Here is an 18,005-nt window from a genome sequence, read left to right on the forward strand (position 1 = left end):
CAAGTGCAGAAAGGGTTTATTAGATAGAATGCGGTAAAGAGATGGGACTGGGGGAGTGTCCTAGATCAAATCTACAGTGGGGTGGGCACTGCAAAAGCCACTAAATTTAAACTACAACCAAGAACAGGGAGGGGGGGTGGGGAAGACAGTTTAAACAGAGCTAGATATAAGGAATCAGTCCAAATTATAAAACTACAATAAAATGCAGAAAATATACCTAAATCAGCTTATGTCTAGTTGATGTATGCAGACAAATCTCAGAAGCAAGCAACTCAATTTAAAATGATTACAAGAAATGTAACCAACAAAGGTTTTAATGTTATCAGAAACCCCCCAAGCTAATTAACACTTAAAGGAATTTCAAAGCAGTTTAACAACTAGTGCAGAGCTTCAGAGACACACACAAGACAGTTTCAACAGAGCTAGATCTGAGAAATCAGTCCAAATTATAAAACCACAATAAAATGCAGAAAATATACTTCAATCAGTTTATGTCCAGTTGATGTATGCAGACAAATCTCAGTAGCAAGCAATTCGATTTAAAATGATTACAAGAAATGTGACCAACAAAGGTTTTAATGTTATCAGAAACCCCCCAAGCTAATTAACACTTAAAGGAATTTCAAAGCAGTTTAACAACTAGTGCAGAGCTTCAGAGACACACACAAGACAGTTTCAACAGAGCTAGATCTGAGGAATCAGTCCAAATTATAAAACCACAATAAAATGCAGAAAATATACCTAAATCAGCTTATGTCCAGTTGATGTATGCAGACAAATCTCAGAAGCAAGCAACTCAATTTAAAATGATTACAAGAAATGTAACCAACAAAGGTTTTAATGTTATCAGAAACCCCCCAAGCTAATTAACACTTAAAGGAATTTCAAAGCAGTTTAACAACTAGTGCAGAGCTACATAGACACACACAAGACAGTTTCAACAGAGCTAGATCTGAGGAATCAGTCCAAATAATAAAACCACAATAAAATGCAGAAAATATACCTAAATCAGCTTATGTCCAGTTGATGTATGCAGACAAATCTCAGTAGCAAGGAACTCAATTTAAAATGATTACAAGAAATGTAACCAACAAAGGTTTTAATGTTATCAGAAACCCCCCAAGCTAATTAACACTTAAAGGAATTTCAAAGCAGTTTAACAACTAGTGCAGAGCTTCAGAGACACACACAAGACAGTTTCAACAGAGCTAGATCTGAGGAATCAGTCCAAATTATAAAACCACAATAAAATGCAGAAAATATACTTCAATCAGTTTATGTCCAGTTGATGTATGCAGACAAATCTCAGTAGCAAGCAATTCGATTTAAAATGATTACAAGAAATGTGACCAACAAAGGTTTTAATGTTATCAGAAACCCCCCAAGCTAATTAACACTTAAAGGAATTTCAATGCAGTTTAACAACTAGTGCAGAGCTTCAGAGACACACACAAGACAGTTTCAGCAGAGCTAGATCTGAGGAATTAGTCCATATTATAAAACCACAATAAAATGCAGAAAATATACTTAAATCAGCTTATGTCCAGTTGATGTATGCAGACAAATCTCAGTAGCAAGCAACTCAATTTAAAATGATTACAAGAAATGTAACCAACACAGGTTTTAATGTTATCAGAAACCCCCCAAGCTAATTAACACTTAAAGGAAAACTAGTGCAGAGCTTCAGAGACACACACAAGACAGTTTCAACAGAGCTAGATCTGAGGAATCAGTCCAAATTATAAAACCACAATAAAATGCAGAAAATATACTTAAATCAGCTTATGTCCAGTTGATGTATGCAGACAAATCTCAGTAGCAAGCAACTCAATTTAAAATGATTACAAGAAATGTAACCAACAAAGGTTTTAATGTTATCAGAAACCCCCAAGCTAATTAACACTTAAAGGAATTTCAAAGCAGTTTAACAACTAGTGCAGAGCTTCAGAGACACACACAAGACAGTTTCAACAGAGCTAGATCTGAGGAATCAGTCCAAATTATAAAACCACAATAAAATGCAGAAAATATACTTAAATCAGCTTATGTCCAGTTGATGTATGCAGACAAATCTCAGTAGCAAGCAACTCAATTTAAAATGATTACAAGAAATGTAACCAACAAAGGTTTTAATGTTATCAGAAACCCCCAAGCTAATTAACACTTAAAGGAATTTCAAAGCAGTTTAACAACTAGTGCAGAGCTTCAGAGACACACACAAGACAGTTTCAACAGAGCTAGATCTGAGGAATCAGTCCAAATTATAAAACCACAATAAAATGCAGAAAATATACTTAAATCAGCTTATGTCCAGTTGATGTATGCAGACAAATCTCAGTAGCAAGCAACTCAATTTAAAATGATTACAAGAAATGTAACCAACACAGGTTTTAATGTTATCAGAAACCCCCAAGCTAATTAACACTTAAAGGAATTTCAAAGCAGTTTAACAACTAGTGCAGAGCTTCAGAGACACACACAAGACAGTTTCAACAGAGCTAGATCTGAGGAATCAGTCCAAATTATAAAACCACAATAAAATGCAGAAAATATACCTAAATCAGCTTATGTCCAGTTGATGTATGCAGACAAATCTCAGTAGCAAGCAACTCAATTTAAAATGATTACAAGAAATGTAACCAACAAAGGTTTTAATGTTATCAGAAACCCCCAAGCTAATTAACACTTAAAGGAATTTCAAAGCAGTTTAACAACTAGTGCAGAGCTTCAGAGACACACACAAGACAGTTTCAACAGAGCTAGATCTGAGGAATCAGTCCAAATTATAAAACCACAATAAAATGCAGAAAATATACTTAAATCAGCTTATGTCCAGTTGATGTATGCAGACAAATCTCAGTAGCAAGCAACTCAATTTAAAATGATTACAAGAAATGTAACCAACACAGGTTTTAATGTTATCAGAAACCCCCAAGCTAATTAACACTTAAAGGAATTTCAAAGCAGTTTAACAACTAGTGCAGAGCTTCAGAGACACACACAAGACAGTTTCAACAGAGCTAGATCTGAGGAATCAGTCCAAATTATAAAACCACAATAAAATGCAGAAAATATACTTAAATCAGCTTATGTCCAGTTGATGTATGCAGACAAATCTCAGTAGCAAGCAACTCAATTTAAAATGATTACAAGAAATGTAACCAACAAAGGTTTTAATGTTATCAGAAACCCCCAAGCTAATTAACACTTAAAGGAATTTCAAAGCAGTTTAACAACTAGTGCAGAGCTTCAGAGACACACACAAGACAGTTTCAACAGAGCTAGATCTGAGGAATCAGTCCAAATTATAAAACCACAATAAAATGCAGAAAATATACTTAAATCAGCTTATGTCCAGTTGATGTATGCAGACAAATCTCAGTAGCAAGCAACTCAATTTAAAATGATTACAAGAAATGTAACCAACACAGGTTTTAATGTTATCAGAAACCCCCAAGCTAATTAACACTTAAAGGAATTTCAAAGCAGTTTAACAACTAGTGCAGAGCTTCAGAGACACACACAAGACAGTTTCAACAGAGCTAGATCTGAGGAATCAGTCCAAATTATAAAACCACAATAAAATGCAGAAAATATACTTAAATCAGCTTATGTCCAGTTGATGTATGCAGACAAATCTCAGTAGCAAGCAACTCAATTTAAAATGATTACAAGAAATGTAACCAACACAGGTTTTAATGTTATCAGAAACCCCCAAGCTAATTAACACTTAAAGGAATTTCAAAGCAGTTTAACAACTAGTGCAGAGCTTCAGAGACACACACAAGACAGTTTCAACAGAGCTAGATCTGAGGAATCAGTCCAAATTATAAAACCACAATAAAATGCAGAAAATATACTTAAATCAGCTTATGTCCAGTTGATGTATGCAGACAAATCTCAGTAGCAAGCAACTCAATTTAAAATGATTACAAGAAATGTAACCAACACAGGTTTTAATGTTATCAGAAACCCCCAAGCTAATTAACACTTAAAGGAATTTCAAAGCAGTTTAACAACTAGTGCAGAGCTTCAGAGACACACACAAGACAGTTTCAACAGAGCTAGATCTGAGGAATCAGTCCAAATTATAAAACCACAATAAAATGCAGAAAATATACTTAAATCAGCTTATGTCCAGTTGATGTATGCAGACAAATCTCAGTAGCAAGCAACTCAATTTAAAATGATTACAAGAAATGTAACCAACACAGGTTTTAATGTTATCAGAAACCCCCAAGCTAATTAACACTTAAAGGAATTTCAAAGCAGTTTAACAACTAGTGCAGAGCTTCAGAGACACACACAAGACAGTTTCAACAGAGCTAGATCTGAGGAATCAGTCCAAATTATAAAACCACAATAAAATGCAGAAAATATACTTAAATCAGCTTATGTCCAGTTGATGTATGCAGACAAATCTCAGTAGCAAGCAACTCAATTTAAAATGATTACAAGAAATGTAACCAACACAGGTTTTAATGTTATCAGAAACCCCCAAGCTAATTAACACTTAAAGGAATTTCAAAGCAGTTTAACAACTAGTGCAGAGCTTCAGAGACACACACAAGACAGTTTCAACAGAGCTAGATCTGAGGAATCAGTCCAAATTATAAAACCACAATAAAATGCAGAAAATATACTTAAATCAGCTTATGTCCAGTTGATGTATGCAGACAAATCTCAGTAGCAAGCAACTCAATTTAAAATGATTACAAGAAATGTAACCAACAAAGGTTTTAATGTTATCAGAAACCCCCAAGCTAATTAACACTTAAAGGAATTTCAAAGCAGTTTAACAACTAGTGCAGAGCTTCAGAGACACACACAAGACAGTTTCAACAGAGCTAGATCTGAGGAATCAGTCCAAATTATAAAACCACAATAAAATGCAGAAAATATACTTAAATCAGCTTATGTCCAGTTGATGTATGCAGACAAATCTCAGTAGCAAGCAACTCAATTTAAAATGATTACAAGAAATGTAACCAACACAGGTTTTAATGTTATCAGAAACCCCCAAGCTAATTAACACTTAAAGGAATTTCAAAGCAGTTTAACAACTAGTGCAGAGCTTCAGAGACACACACAAGACAGTTTCAACAGAGCTAGATCTGAGGAATCAGTCCAAATTATAAAACCACAATAAAATGCAGAAAATATACTTAAATCAGCTTATGTCCAGTTGATGTATGCAGACAAATCTCAGTAGCAAGCAACTCAATTTAAAATGATTACAAGAAATGTAACCAACAAAGGTTTTAATGTTATCAGAAACCCCCAAGCTAATTAACACTTAAAGGAATTTCAAAGCAGTTTAACAACTAGTGCAGAGCTTCAGAGACACACACAAGACAGTTTCAACAGAGCTAGATCTGAGGAATCAGTCCATATTATAAAACCACAATAAAATGCAGAAAATATACTTAAATCAGCTTATGTCCAGTTGATGTATGCAGACAAATCTCAGTAGCAAGCAACTCAATTTAAAATGATTACAAGAAATGTAACCAACACAGGTTTTAATGTTATCAGAAACCCCCAAGCTAATTAAAGGAATTTCAAAGCAGTTTAACAACTAGTGCAGAGCTTCAGAGACACACACAAGACAGTTTCAACAGAGCTAGATCTGAGGAATCAGTCCAAATTATAAAACCACAATAAAATGCAGAAAATATACTTAAATCAGCTTATGTCCAGTTGATGTATGCAGACAAATCTCAGTAGCAAGCAACTCAATTTAAAATGATTACAAGAAATGTAACCAACACAGGTTTTAATGTTATCAGAAACCCCCAAGCTAATTAACACTTAAAGGAATTTCAAAGCAGTTTAACAACTAGTGCAGAGCTTCAGAGACACACACAAGACAGTTTCAACAGAGCTAGATCTGAGGAATCAGTCCAAATTATAAAACCACAATAAAATGCAGAAAATATACTTAAATCAGCTTATGTCCAGTTGATGTATGCAGACAAATCTCAGTAGCAAGCAACTCAATTTAAAATGATTACAAGAAATGTAACCAACAAAGGTTTTAATGTTATCAGAAACCCCGCAAGCTAATTAACACTTAAAGGAATTTCAAAGCAGTTTAACAACTAGTGCAGAGCTTCAGAGACACACACAAGACAGTTTCAACAGAGCTAGATCTGAGGAATCAGTCCAAATTATAAAACCACAATAAAATGCAGAAAATATACTTAAATCAGCTTATGTCCAGTTGATGTATGCAGACAAATCTCAGTAGCAAGCAACTCAATTTAAAATGATTACAAGAAATGTAACCAACACAGGTTTTAATGTTATCAGAAACCCCCAAGCTAATTAACACTTAAAGGAATTTCAAAGCAGTTTAACAACTAGTGCAGAGCTTCAGAGACACACACAAGACAGTTTCAACAGAGCTAGATCTGAGGAATCAATCCAAATTATAAAACCACAATAAAATGCAGAAAATATACTTAAATCAGCTTATGTCCAGTTGATGTATGCAGACAAATCTCAGTAGCAAGCAACTCAATTTAAAATGATTACAAGAAATGTAACCAACAAAGGTTTTAATGTTATCAGAAACCCCCCAAGCTAATTAACACTTAAAGGAATTTCAAAGCAGTTTAACAACTAGTGCAGAGCTTCAGAGACACACACAAGATAGTTTCAACAGAGCTAGATCTGAGGAATCAGTCCATACTATAAAACCACAATAAAATGCAGAAAATATACTTAAATCAGCTTATGTCCAGTTGATGTATGCAGACAAATCTCAGTAGCAAGCAACTCAATTTAAAATGATTACAAGAAATGTAACCAAGGCAGGTTTTAATGTTATCAGAAACCCCCCAAGCTAATTAACACTTAAAGGAATTTCAAAGCAGTTTAACAACTAGTGCAGAGCTTCAGAGACACACACAAGACAGTTTCAACAGAGCTAGATCTGAGGAATCAGTCCAAATTATAAAACCACAATAAAATGCAGAAAATATACTTAAATCAGCTTATGTCCAGTTGATGTATGCAGACAAATCTCAGTAGCAAGCAACTCAATTTAAAATGATTACAAGAAATGTAGCCAACACAGGTTTTAATGTTATCAGAAACCCCCAAGCTAATTAACACTTAAAGGAATTTCAAAGCAGTTTAACAACTAGTGCAGAGCTTCAGAGACACACACAAGACAGTTTCAACAGAGCTAGATCTGAGGAATCAGTCCAAATGATAAAACCACAATAAAATGCAGAAAATATACTTAAATCAGCTTATGTCCAGTTGATGTATGCAGACAAATCTCAGTAGCAAGCAACTCAATTTAAAATGATTACAAGAAATGTAACCAACAAAGGTTTTAATGTTATCAGAACCCCCCCAAGCTAATTAACACTTAAAGGAATTTCAAAGCAGTTTAACAACTAGTGCAGAGCTTCAGAGACACACACAAGACAGTTTCAACAGAGCTAGATCTGAGGAATTAGTCCAAATTATAAAACCACAATAAAATGCAGAAAATATACTTAAATCATCTTATGTCCAGTTGATGTATGCAGACAAATCTCAGTAGCAAGCAACTCAATTTAAAATGATTACAAGAAATGTAACCAACACAGGTTTTAATGTTATCAGAAACCCCCAAGCTAATTAACACTTAAAGGAATTTCAAAGCAGTTTAACAACTAGTGCAGAGCTTCAGAGACACACACAAGACAGTTTCAACAGAGCTAGATCTGAGGAATCAGTCCAAATTATAAAACCACAATAAAATGCAGAAAATATACTTAAATCAGCTTATGTCCAGTTGATGTATGCAGACAAATCTCAGTAGCAAGCAACTCGATTTAAAATGATTACAAGAAATGTAACCAACACAGGTTTTAATGTTACATTGTGCTAGCTTACATACACAAACCGTAAAATGCAAGCTGCTTTTAAAGCTGCACTACCTTCCCATTGCTGTTCTGTAGAAGTTGCTGCTGCTGCATCTGTAGCAGTTGAGCTCTAACGTGATATTGGGCCATAAAAGTTGCCTTCTGATATGACTGTCAGCATGATGCTCCATGTAGTACAATATTGCAATGGCATCCCTAAAATAATGCTTAAAGTGTTTACAGATTAATAATCCTTGGTATATATGTAATGGGATTTGTGCACTGTGCTGAGCAAGCAATCTAGTTTTCATTAATATGTAAAAGTAACACTTTGTATCAATTTTACAGATCCTCAGTGAAGTTAAAATAATGTCAGTTCAGGAATATTTCAAGTATTCTACCTGCTCATTTTGCATTTAATGCTATGTTTTCCTGTGATTTCATATTTTTTTTTAATGTAAGAGAATAAATTATAAAATTCACAACATTCTGAGAACCACTGCAAAACAACCATGAGAACCAGGGGAAGAAGAATATCTACAGTAGAATTCCATATAGTCAAATATCAGTTGGGTTTCCTAAATATTGATGAAGAACCAGATGGCCCCTCATACTAGTACATCATTTCACAACTACATTTTCCTTTTATGAGCCATCACAGTGGCATAGAGGGATAAAGCCCTGACATTAGTCCAGGTGGCACATGTTTGATTACTGGCTGAGATGTCTAAGGCACTGGTATGGGAGGATGAACAGAACACATCCTGTTAGGGAATGGCTGTGGCTTCCAGCTTGGCCTGGGAATGCCTGAACTGATCCAGTGCAAGGAAAAAAGCTCCCAGGCACAGAAAAGAAAAGGCTGGTGTAGGGAGGGACACACAATGTGAATGCCCAAATCAGTGTCAGTAGCTTGAAAGACCAAGCATGTGTTGATGTTGAGAAGCATAGGCAGTCCTTGTGGTGGCACAGGTGTCCATCTAACTACAATGTGGAGGATAGAACCTTCATACAAAAATGGTCTTTTCCAGGATGCGGGTGAGAGCACAAATGCCCTTGGTGTATGCATAAATGACAGTTCCCCATACAAGCTCCTGTCCTATAAGATCTTAGAAGAAATCCTCACTACCTAGGAATGGAAGGCCTCATATACCATTAGGAAGGATCAAAGAGTGGAAGGTAGAAGAGAGGAAAGAATATACAAAAAATGTTTTCCTTTTATATATTTTTTATACTAACAGTGTATTTCACAATTACAGCTACAGTGCCACAGTACTAGAAATCTACCCATAAACTTTACCCATTTTTATGAAAGGGCATCAGTTTGTCATACATTTACGTTGTAACATTCCTCAATATTTTAAGATCAAATCAGGCAAATGATGTGTCTCTAGGCTGTCTCTCTGTCATTATAATGCTTCACCTAATTGCAGAGCTTGTGAATTTAGGATTATTATGTTTTGTCAGAATTTTGCATTAAGTAAACACTGAGCAGAAAAACAATGTATGGTGCCATTTAACAAACTCTAAAATTCTACATGCACTGCTGAAAAGACGGGAGGCTAAGTAACAAAATAAGATGTTCTTCATGTTTCACTGTTGCAGTCATCACATTTGGGTTATCCCTGCCAGGGTAGCCATCAGTCGGCCCGAATACCAGAGGCTTAGTATTTCTGCGTCAGGGTGCCATCACTCCAGGACTAACATCAGGTCATCAGTGGTATAAAATAAGGGTCTATATTATAACAGCAAAGTGGTATAAAATAAGGGTCTATATTATAACAGCAAATGATTGAACGCTGTTATATCATCCCAAAAACATCGAAAACTAAAAAGAGCGGACAACCAGAACAGTGATTTTGTTTCCCAGGGAAAAAATCGCTGTTCCCAAAAAAAAAAAAACACACTAAACACTATTTAAGTGAGGAACTTTGCCCCCATGTGGGGGCCTGTGCCACCCACACCGCCTACTTAAATATGCCAACTCCAAGATCACACTACAGTGCTGAAAACGGTAAAGTGACGGAAGCAGACAAGCGACTTCTTTCCCAGGGAAAGAATTCACATATTCCGCTTCGTCATTTTGCATTTTCGACATTTGAAGTTTGACCAAGATGCATTCAACAGAATGCGTCTTCGGCCTTCTGATAGGAACCCTTAAATAAGGCAACTGATGCCATTACATCAGTCTTTCTTGCCAAGGAGCCCGAAGCAGAAGCAGTTCACACGCGTACCAGTCGGCCGCTACCTGAGTTGTCATTTACGAATTGAAGTTGAAGTCTTCTAAAGCTAAGTACCCCATTGGGATTCCTTTTTTCTTGCTCTAATCGATGTCAGAAAAAGCTAATTGTCTCGCCTATGGAAAGCAAATACCACACCTAGACTTATTCTTACTGCGTCACTTGCTTAGGCAGAGACCACGACGTTCCCCACTGTCACTTTTGTGCTTTGTTCAACATCAGAACTATACGTCTTTGGGTCCTTATTGTAGCTAGATATTTTTGCTCTCAGTCCTCGAATTCGGATATTGCTTTGGTAAGCCATCCGACCGCAGATCTTTTGAAAAAACTTAAGGATAAAGACAGAGACAAACTACAAGGGTCCAAAACTGCCGACGACGCTTCCATTAAGCTAGTTGTCAGTTCAGTCCTCAGTGAGGTGCTTTCACATCCCCAGATGCCCGCTAATGTGGATTCGCAGGCTGTTACTGAGACCCTTTCAGAGTATGGTATGCAGTGGGACTCTTCATTGACTATGGATCCTGCAGATGTCTCTACCTTGGATGGGTCTGGAGCTGCTGAACAGGCACCGGCTTCCGAGGAAGTAATTCGCACTACTGATTCTCAACAAAGACTGACAACTTCTTTTGCGTCTACCATTCTTTCGAAAACTACAGAGTTTCTAAGGCCCAGGGTATGAACCACACCCAAGAAACCGATAACCCAATCTCAGGCACCTGCTTCCTTGCCTCAGGCTCAGATGCTTAAAATGGTGGAAGACCTTATAATACTTATCAGGGGAAGCCAGGCTACCCCTTCCAAAAGAAAAAGAGATTTGTCCCCAGTAGTTTTATCTGAACAGGAGTCTGATGTCTCTGATGCATCTGAATATGAAGATATGCAACCCCTCTCTGCTTATGAGGATTCTGATGCAGAGGAATCCATTCCTTCAGCCTCTCCACCCGAGGACATTTCCTTTGGGGAAACCCTACATACTTTAAGGGAGCATTTCCAATGGGAATGTCAGGACTACCCTCAGTCTAAAAAGACACTAAGGGAATTCTTAGATCTTCCACAGCACAGGCCCCTGGCCATTCCTCCTGTCCTGGATGTTGTGGATGATGCTTTTATGGAATCCAGTTTGACTCGTGACACCCTCCCACCTGCTCCCAGGAAACCTGACAGGTACTATACAGTCCCTGACTCTCGCAAATTTCTTTTCAAAAATCCTACTGCTGACCCCGAGGTTATCTCTCAAGGACCTAAAGGAATTAAAGCAACTTTTGCTAAGAATCCTACCCCCTCAGATAGGGATTCCCGAGCATAAGACAGATGGGGTAAAAAGGTATACACGTCTGCTACTCTTGCTATTAGAGCACTAAATTGTCAGTTCCATATGCTAAAATATCAGCAACATACCATGGAACTCCTCAAACAAAAAATATCTTCTTTTCCTGCTTGTGCAGAAAATAAAGAGTTACAAGAGTTAATGCATTCTGCAGGTCAAGTAACTAAGCACACCTTACAATGTGGTTTTGATGCCCTAGAAGCATCCTGCAGGGCAGCAGTCACTGGTTCTGTCCTTAGAAGCCATACTTGGCTTAAGGAACAGCCATTGCCAGACAATGTCAAATCCAAATTATTGGACGCACCCTTGCACAAAGACAACTATTTGGCACCAAGGCAGAGGAGATCTTAAAAAAGATGGAAGAAAAAGCTAAATCTATGCAGACATTTAAAGACTTCTTGCAGGTCCAGTCACTGAGGTTTAGTAGGCATTGCCCCTCCAAGCACTGGTCCTTTCCTGCCCCCTCCAGGTCAGCTTGGCCCAGATCCCAGGGAAGCAGGCCCTCCAGACAACAGCCCCAGGGAATGCACAGATCTAAGCAATGGAGTTCCTCCTCTTCAAAACCAGGTAGTGCTAAGCCACTCCCTCATGGTAAGAACTCACAATGATTTTCCACTTCCACCCCCTCCTTCTGCCCACCTGCTCTTGCCCCTAGGAGGAAAACTCTCCTTCCACGCAAGCACCTAGGCCACCATTACCAACAACTGCTGGGTCCTCAACATAGTGTCCCAGGGAAACAGATTTTATTTCCACACACTTCCAACCCCAAAAGGGTTCCCAGATCTTCCCCCAAACCAGGGGCAGAAGCCAAAAAGCAAATCCTTTCCCCTGCTCTCTGTGAGGGCAGTAAAGCATGTTCCTGGAGAACAGATAGGCCAAGGTTTCTACTCCAGGCTCTTCCTGGTACCCAGAAAAGAGGGCACCTGACACCCCATCCTCGATCTATCCATTCTAAACACCTTTATGGTGATACCAAAATTCAAAATGTTCACTCTCCAGCAGCTTCTACCTATGCCCTCCAAGGATGCTTGGTTAGCCACCCTAGACTTAATAGAGGCCTACCTGCACATCCCAATCAGGGAATCATGCAGGAAATATCTACATTTCAGGGCAGGATCACTGTACTTTCAGTTTTCTGTGCTTCCCTTTGGCTTATCCACTGCTTCCCGAGTTTTCACAAAATGTCTCGCTCCCACCATTGCTTTTTGCAGACAAAGAAATATTCAAATTTACCCATACTTAGACAACTGCCTGATTCAGGTAGACAGTCAGGAAAAGCTGCTAAAACACCTGACCTTTGTAAAGGACCTACTGATCTCCCTGGAGTATACTATCAACGTAAAGAAGTCCAAACTCGTACTCACCCAAAACATTGTATTCCTGGGAACAAGCCTGGACACAGCATCCCAGATGGCATTCCTTACACCAGAAAAACAAACCTACCTGACAGCCTACTTCTCTCAACTAGCCACCAGACACCAGTTATCTGCAAGGAAAATCCTGCAAGCTCTGGGGTTCATGGCTTCTTGCATTCTACTCATTCCGTATGCCAGATTGTATATGAGGAAACTTCAGTAGTACCTAAAAAGCCTTTGGTGTCAACACTCCCAAGACCTGGAAACTCTTATATCAATGATACCTTGTTTCAGGAATGATTTACATTGGTGGGCAGCAGCATGCTACCACAACAAGGGACTACCCTTCTCACAACCCCATGCTGCCCAGACCCTCACCACAGATGCATCAGACTATGCCTGGGGTGCGTACCTGGACGGCAGGTGCATACAGGGCCAATGGAGCCCACATCAAATAAATCTGCACATCAACCTAAAAGAGATTTAGCTGTTCAGCATGCTCTGATAGCCTTCAGACCCTACTCTCCCCAGGGGCTCTACTGATCAAAACAGACAACACCACTGTGATGTGGTATATCAACAAGCAGGGAAGGACTCACTCATACCCTCTGTGCAGGCTTGCCATGACCATTTGGCACACAGCCTCAGCCATGCAACTACACCTGTTAGCACAATTCCTGCCAGGCTCTCTAAACTCACTGACAAACAACTTAAGTAGAAATCTTATGTACCCACATGAGTGGCAGCTAGACCAAAGAACCTTCACCCTTGTAACTCATAAATGGGGCACCCCGAAGGTCAACCTCTTTGCTTCCCAACCATCAGCTCAGCAAATTCTGCACCAGGGAACCTCACAGCAAGGCCTGGAAAGTGGATGCTCTGTCCTTCCAGTGGGTCAACCTCTTGGTCTATACATTTCCCCCTCTACCACTCATTACAAGGGTACTAATCAAAATAAGGGAGGAAAAACCAAGGGCAATCCTGATTGCCCCAGACTAGCCACGCCAGCACTGGTATCCACTGCTGCACAGACTGTCACCCCTGCCACCATGGCATCTCCCTCAGATCCCAACACTGAAGAATGGAGAATTCATGCATCCCCAATTGCATACCCTCAGTCTGGCAGCCTGGCTTATTCCCTGACTAGTGCACAAGCTGCCAATCTAAGCAAGTTATAGATATTATACATGAGGCCAGGTGCTCTAGCACTAGAAAGTCTTATACTGACAAGTGGAAAAGATTTTGCACCTGGAGTCCAGGATAAGGGAGCCAGAACGGCACAGCCCTCCCTACCCCTCATCCCGGATTACCTTGCTGACCTACTACACAGGGGTCTATCCTTCTCTTCTATTAAAATTCATGCCTCTGCCATCTCTGCTCATTTCAGCACAGATCCTCCTCTTTTCTCCCACCCTCTCACCAAACAGTTCCTAAGAGGGGCTAACAACTTGAGGCCACCCAGAAGAGCACCTACCCCAGCTTGTGACCTAAACTTTGTGTTGGAAAAGCTCACCCTGCCCCCTCTTTGAACCAGCAGCTTCAGCAGAGTTAAAGTTTCTCTCTTGGAGGACAGCCTTGCTTCAACTAGAAGAGTATCTGAGCTGCAAGCACTAATGGTTGTAAAGCCCTTCCTGATTTTCCATGCTGACAGGTTCTCCCTCAGGACTAACTCATCCTTCATGCCAAATGTGGTGTCCAGTGTGGCTCTCAACCAATCCATTCCTTTGCCCACCTTTTTCCCTAACCCACAAAACAAGGGGGAAAGGATTCTGCACTCTCTAGATGTGCACAGACAACTCAGATTCTGCATAGACAGGACTAAATCATTTAGAAAGACTGATCAATTGTTAGTCACCTTTGCTGCAGGAGCAGAGAGCAAGGCCATATCCAAACAAACCATTTCCAAATGGATAGCACACTGCATCCATTTCTGCTACAAGCAGTATGGGAAACCTCCCCCCAAGGGGGTCAGGACACATTCTACCAGAGCAACCTCCACCTCTGCAGTTTTCCTCAGAGGGGTCCCCACCAGGGACATCTTGGAGGCTGCAACATGGACATCTGTTCATACCTTCACCAAGCATTACCACTTGCCTATCTTCTCCAAATCCAGGGCAGACTTTGTCACTGCAGTCTTACAGGGCATCCTAGCCAGCCCCCAGTCTTCATGACTGCCGCCACCCTTTTCCTCAGCCTTGGGAATCAACCCAAATGTGATGACTGCAACAGTGAAACATGAAGAACATAGTACCGTTGTGTACACTTGCCATAAATGTAAATGTTTGAGTGTATTTACTGTTGCAGTCCTGGTTTTCCTCCCTCCACCCCCTTGTCTCTCTCTCTCAATTTCTCTCTCTCTCTCTCTCTCTCTCTCTCTCTGTCCTTACAAGTAATGTTTGGCATTTACTTTCTACTGGTGGTGTTCTTCCACCATAACCTAGCTCCCTCTTGGGGGTTCCTGACAGTCAGGGCAAGAAAAACAAATGTAATGGCATAAGCTGCCTTATTTTATACCACTAATGACCTGACGTCAGTCCTGGAGTGACAGCAACTGACGCAGAAATACTAAGCCTCTGGTATTTGGGCCGACTGAGGGCTACCCTGGCGGGGATAACCCAAATGTGATGACTGCAATAGTGAATACACTTGAACATCTACATTTATGGTAAGTGTACACAACTGTACTTTTTCACTGTGTATTATCAGTGAGATAGATACTACTGCCATACATAGATATGACAAATTATTTGACCTGTATCACAAAATTATGAAATTACATAGTTTTATTTGTTGTTTATATAAAGTTTTTTTGTGGTAGCTGTGTAGTTAGAAGGGATGCACCCCTGACTGTGCAGGGTTGATTAACAGTCCTGTCACTGAGAGAGCCAGTGATGATCACGAAAATGAGTGGTTGTAGCTGACTGTCCCACCCTGAGAGAGATAGGTGGTCTGACTCACTGAAATGTTATTACATGATTGAGGTCCATGGTTGAGGTACAGGTAAGTGTGTTTGTGACGTCAACATAGAGTGCAACATTTCAGGCCCTGTTTTGATAGGTATCATCTGTGATCAGTTTGAGATGAAGATGGGCAAAACGGTGTCTTGTCATTTTTTTTTTTTTTTGCTTCTAAATTGTCAAAGATTATCATTGCTATTTCATTAGCTCATTATAGCATCAGTCACTTTGATTTAAAGTGTGAGATGTAATCGTATTTTCAAGGCAGCATAAGCTTCAGTACAGGAAAGGGATAAGCTCACTCTTAAGAATTCTAACCTTTCTCCAAATTAAAGCAAGTCTGGAAGTAGTATATTTAGAAATGGGGATGCATGTGGCAATGTGCCTTTGCAAAAATCATGTTTGTTGATATTTTCTACTGGGTGCTTACATACTCATTTTATTATGTGGTCTTAGATGATATGAATGTTACTTTTTGATCTGTAATGTCTAACACTGTCAGTTTATTATTATTGACTCACAAAGTATTCCACCTACATGTATCATGGTCCACCTCTGGTCATCTCTGACATGCACTATGGTAGCAGCTTGTGTATTTATTTATATATTTGTCCATTTATTACAGGTGTCTAAATCTGGAGATAATGAAATCCAGTATGCAGAACTCCCAGTACTTCAGAAACAAGGTTTGAAGTTACCTAGAGTGGAAGTGCCCAACACCCTATATTCTCACATTAAGACTGGCTGATGACATCACAGCATGGATATGACAATGTGGATTTAAGTAATATTAATATTTTGAAGCCTTAAGACAGCTGCAACATGAAAATACAACTAAAATGTATCAAGATACTGTAACACCATGAATGGAATTATGCTTTTAACTAATAACAGCACTTTAAAATTGCAACAGCTAATAACGTGTTCATTGATTTATTGTTATGGTGCATATTGTGTAGCTTGTTATTAATCATTTTGTATAATATCTCTTTAGTAACTTTAATATGAAATAATTTATATTCAGCCTTTTTTCTGTGAACATATATCTTTGTGCATATTTATTTACTATCAGGTCTTGACAAGATGATATGATATAATATGCTTTCTTAACCAGTATACTATCCCTTGAATTGTGAAAGCATAATTTTGGTGTTATTGTACAGAATAAGGAAGCTTTATTTTATATCATATACAACTATGTTTTTCCTTTTAAGTAACTCATCCAGTTAACAGAAACAAAACCTTGCAAGATTTACTTAAGAATAATATGTAATATAAAAATAAACTAAAGGAAGAGTAACACTGTATGAGCTAACAAATGTCACTCATATATCCTTCACCTTCCTGTATACACTCTTTAGATATTTCCCAACATTACAGACTCCTGCAACTTAGTTTCAGAATTCACTACCTACCTGTACCCTCCACACTTCAACACCTCTCCATCTTACTTCTCCTCTTCCCTCTAACCTCACTATACCATCTATAACCCTAGTAATATCTACATCACTCAGTCTTCCCTTCACCATCTTATCATAATGACTGTCAATCACCCATCTGAACCCCAAGAACTACCCCACTCTTTTGCACAATACATTCTCCAACTACCAATTTATACACAATTCCAGCTACACAAACTCTTTGTCTCATGTCCCTCAAATCTACCAAATCCCAATGCTACCTTAAAATTCCTAAACATCTCTATATATTCACCCTCATTTTGCTCATGTTCCTCAGCAGAGACATGTAATCTAATCCAGTTCCCCTCCCACCATACAACACCCATACCTTTTTTCTGCATCTCCACACACTTTCTACTGTGCATTAATTAATACAAAAGCATCTCTAATAAACTTGTCCAGATAAACATTTTCCTTACATTCCAAAATGACACCACAGCTGTCACTGAAATATAGATTAAACATGCCAGCCCTTTTCTTTAGCACCTACTTCCTTCCTACAAATACTTCCAAGATGCAAAAAGCAAGGTAAAAGGCAAGGTGAAGGGCACACTCATTGAAAATTAAAAAAAAAAAACAATCAACCCAACTGTATTTGGTATAATATATGGAACCTCATAAAAGCTGAAAATATCACACTTTTTCTCCAGACCAGGAAGAAACATAATAGTCAAAGGAGTCCTCCTAGCTTAGCTGGAATAAGGGCTCCATATTGCAGCCACAGTCTAACAAATAAAATAAAATAAAATCTCATCCACACTATGATCAACTGAAAAAAAAAATCTATGATTCTTTTCCAACCCCCCC

The 18,005-nt window shown here is 38.8% G+C and overlaps 1 protein-coding gene across 1 annotated transcript in view; it reads left to right on the forward strand.

The window, feature by feature from the left end:
• LOC122808425 (V-set and immunoglobulin domain-containing protein 1-like) overlaps positions 1-17,997 on the forward strand; it is a 538,071-nt gene extending 520,074 nt beyond the window's left edge. Inside the window, exon 8 of the mRNA XM_044079387.1 lies at positions 16,364-17,997. Coding sequence (XP_043935322.1) covers positions 16,364-16,486 — 123 coding nt within the window. The 3' untranslated portion in view covers positions 16,487-17,997. The remainder of the gene's footprint in view (positions 1-16,363) is intronic.
• Positions 17,998-18,005: the final 8 nt, after the last annotated feature.

The sequence above is a fragment of the Protopterus annectens genome, chromosome 8.part0, assembly GCF_019279795.1.
Source record: "Protopterus annectens isolate FY-2018-M chromosome 8.part0, PAN1.0, whole genome shotgun sequence".
Classification (NCBI taxonomy): Eukaryota; Metazoa; Chordata; order Ceratodontiformes; family Protopteridae; genus Protopterus; species Protopterus annectens.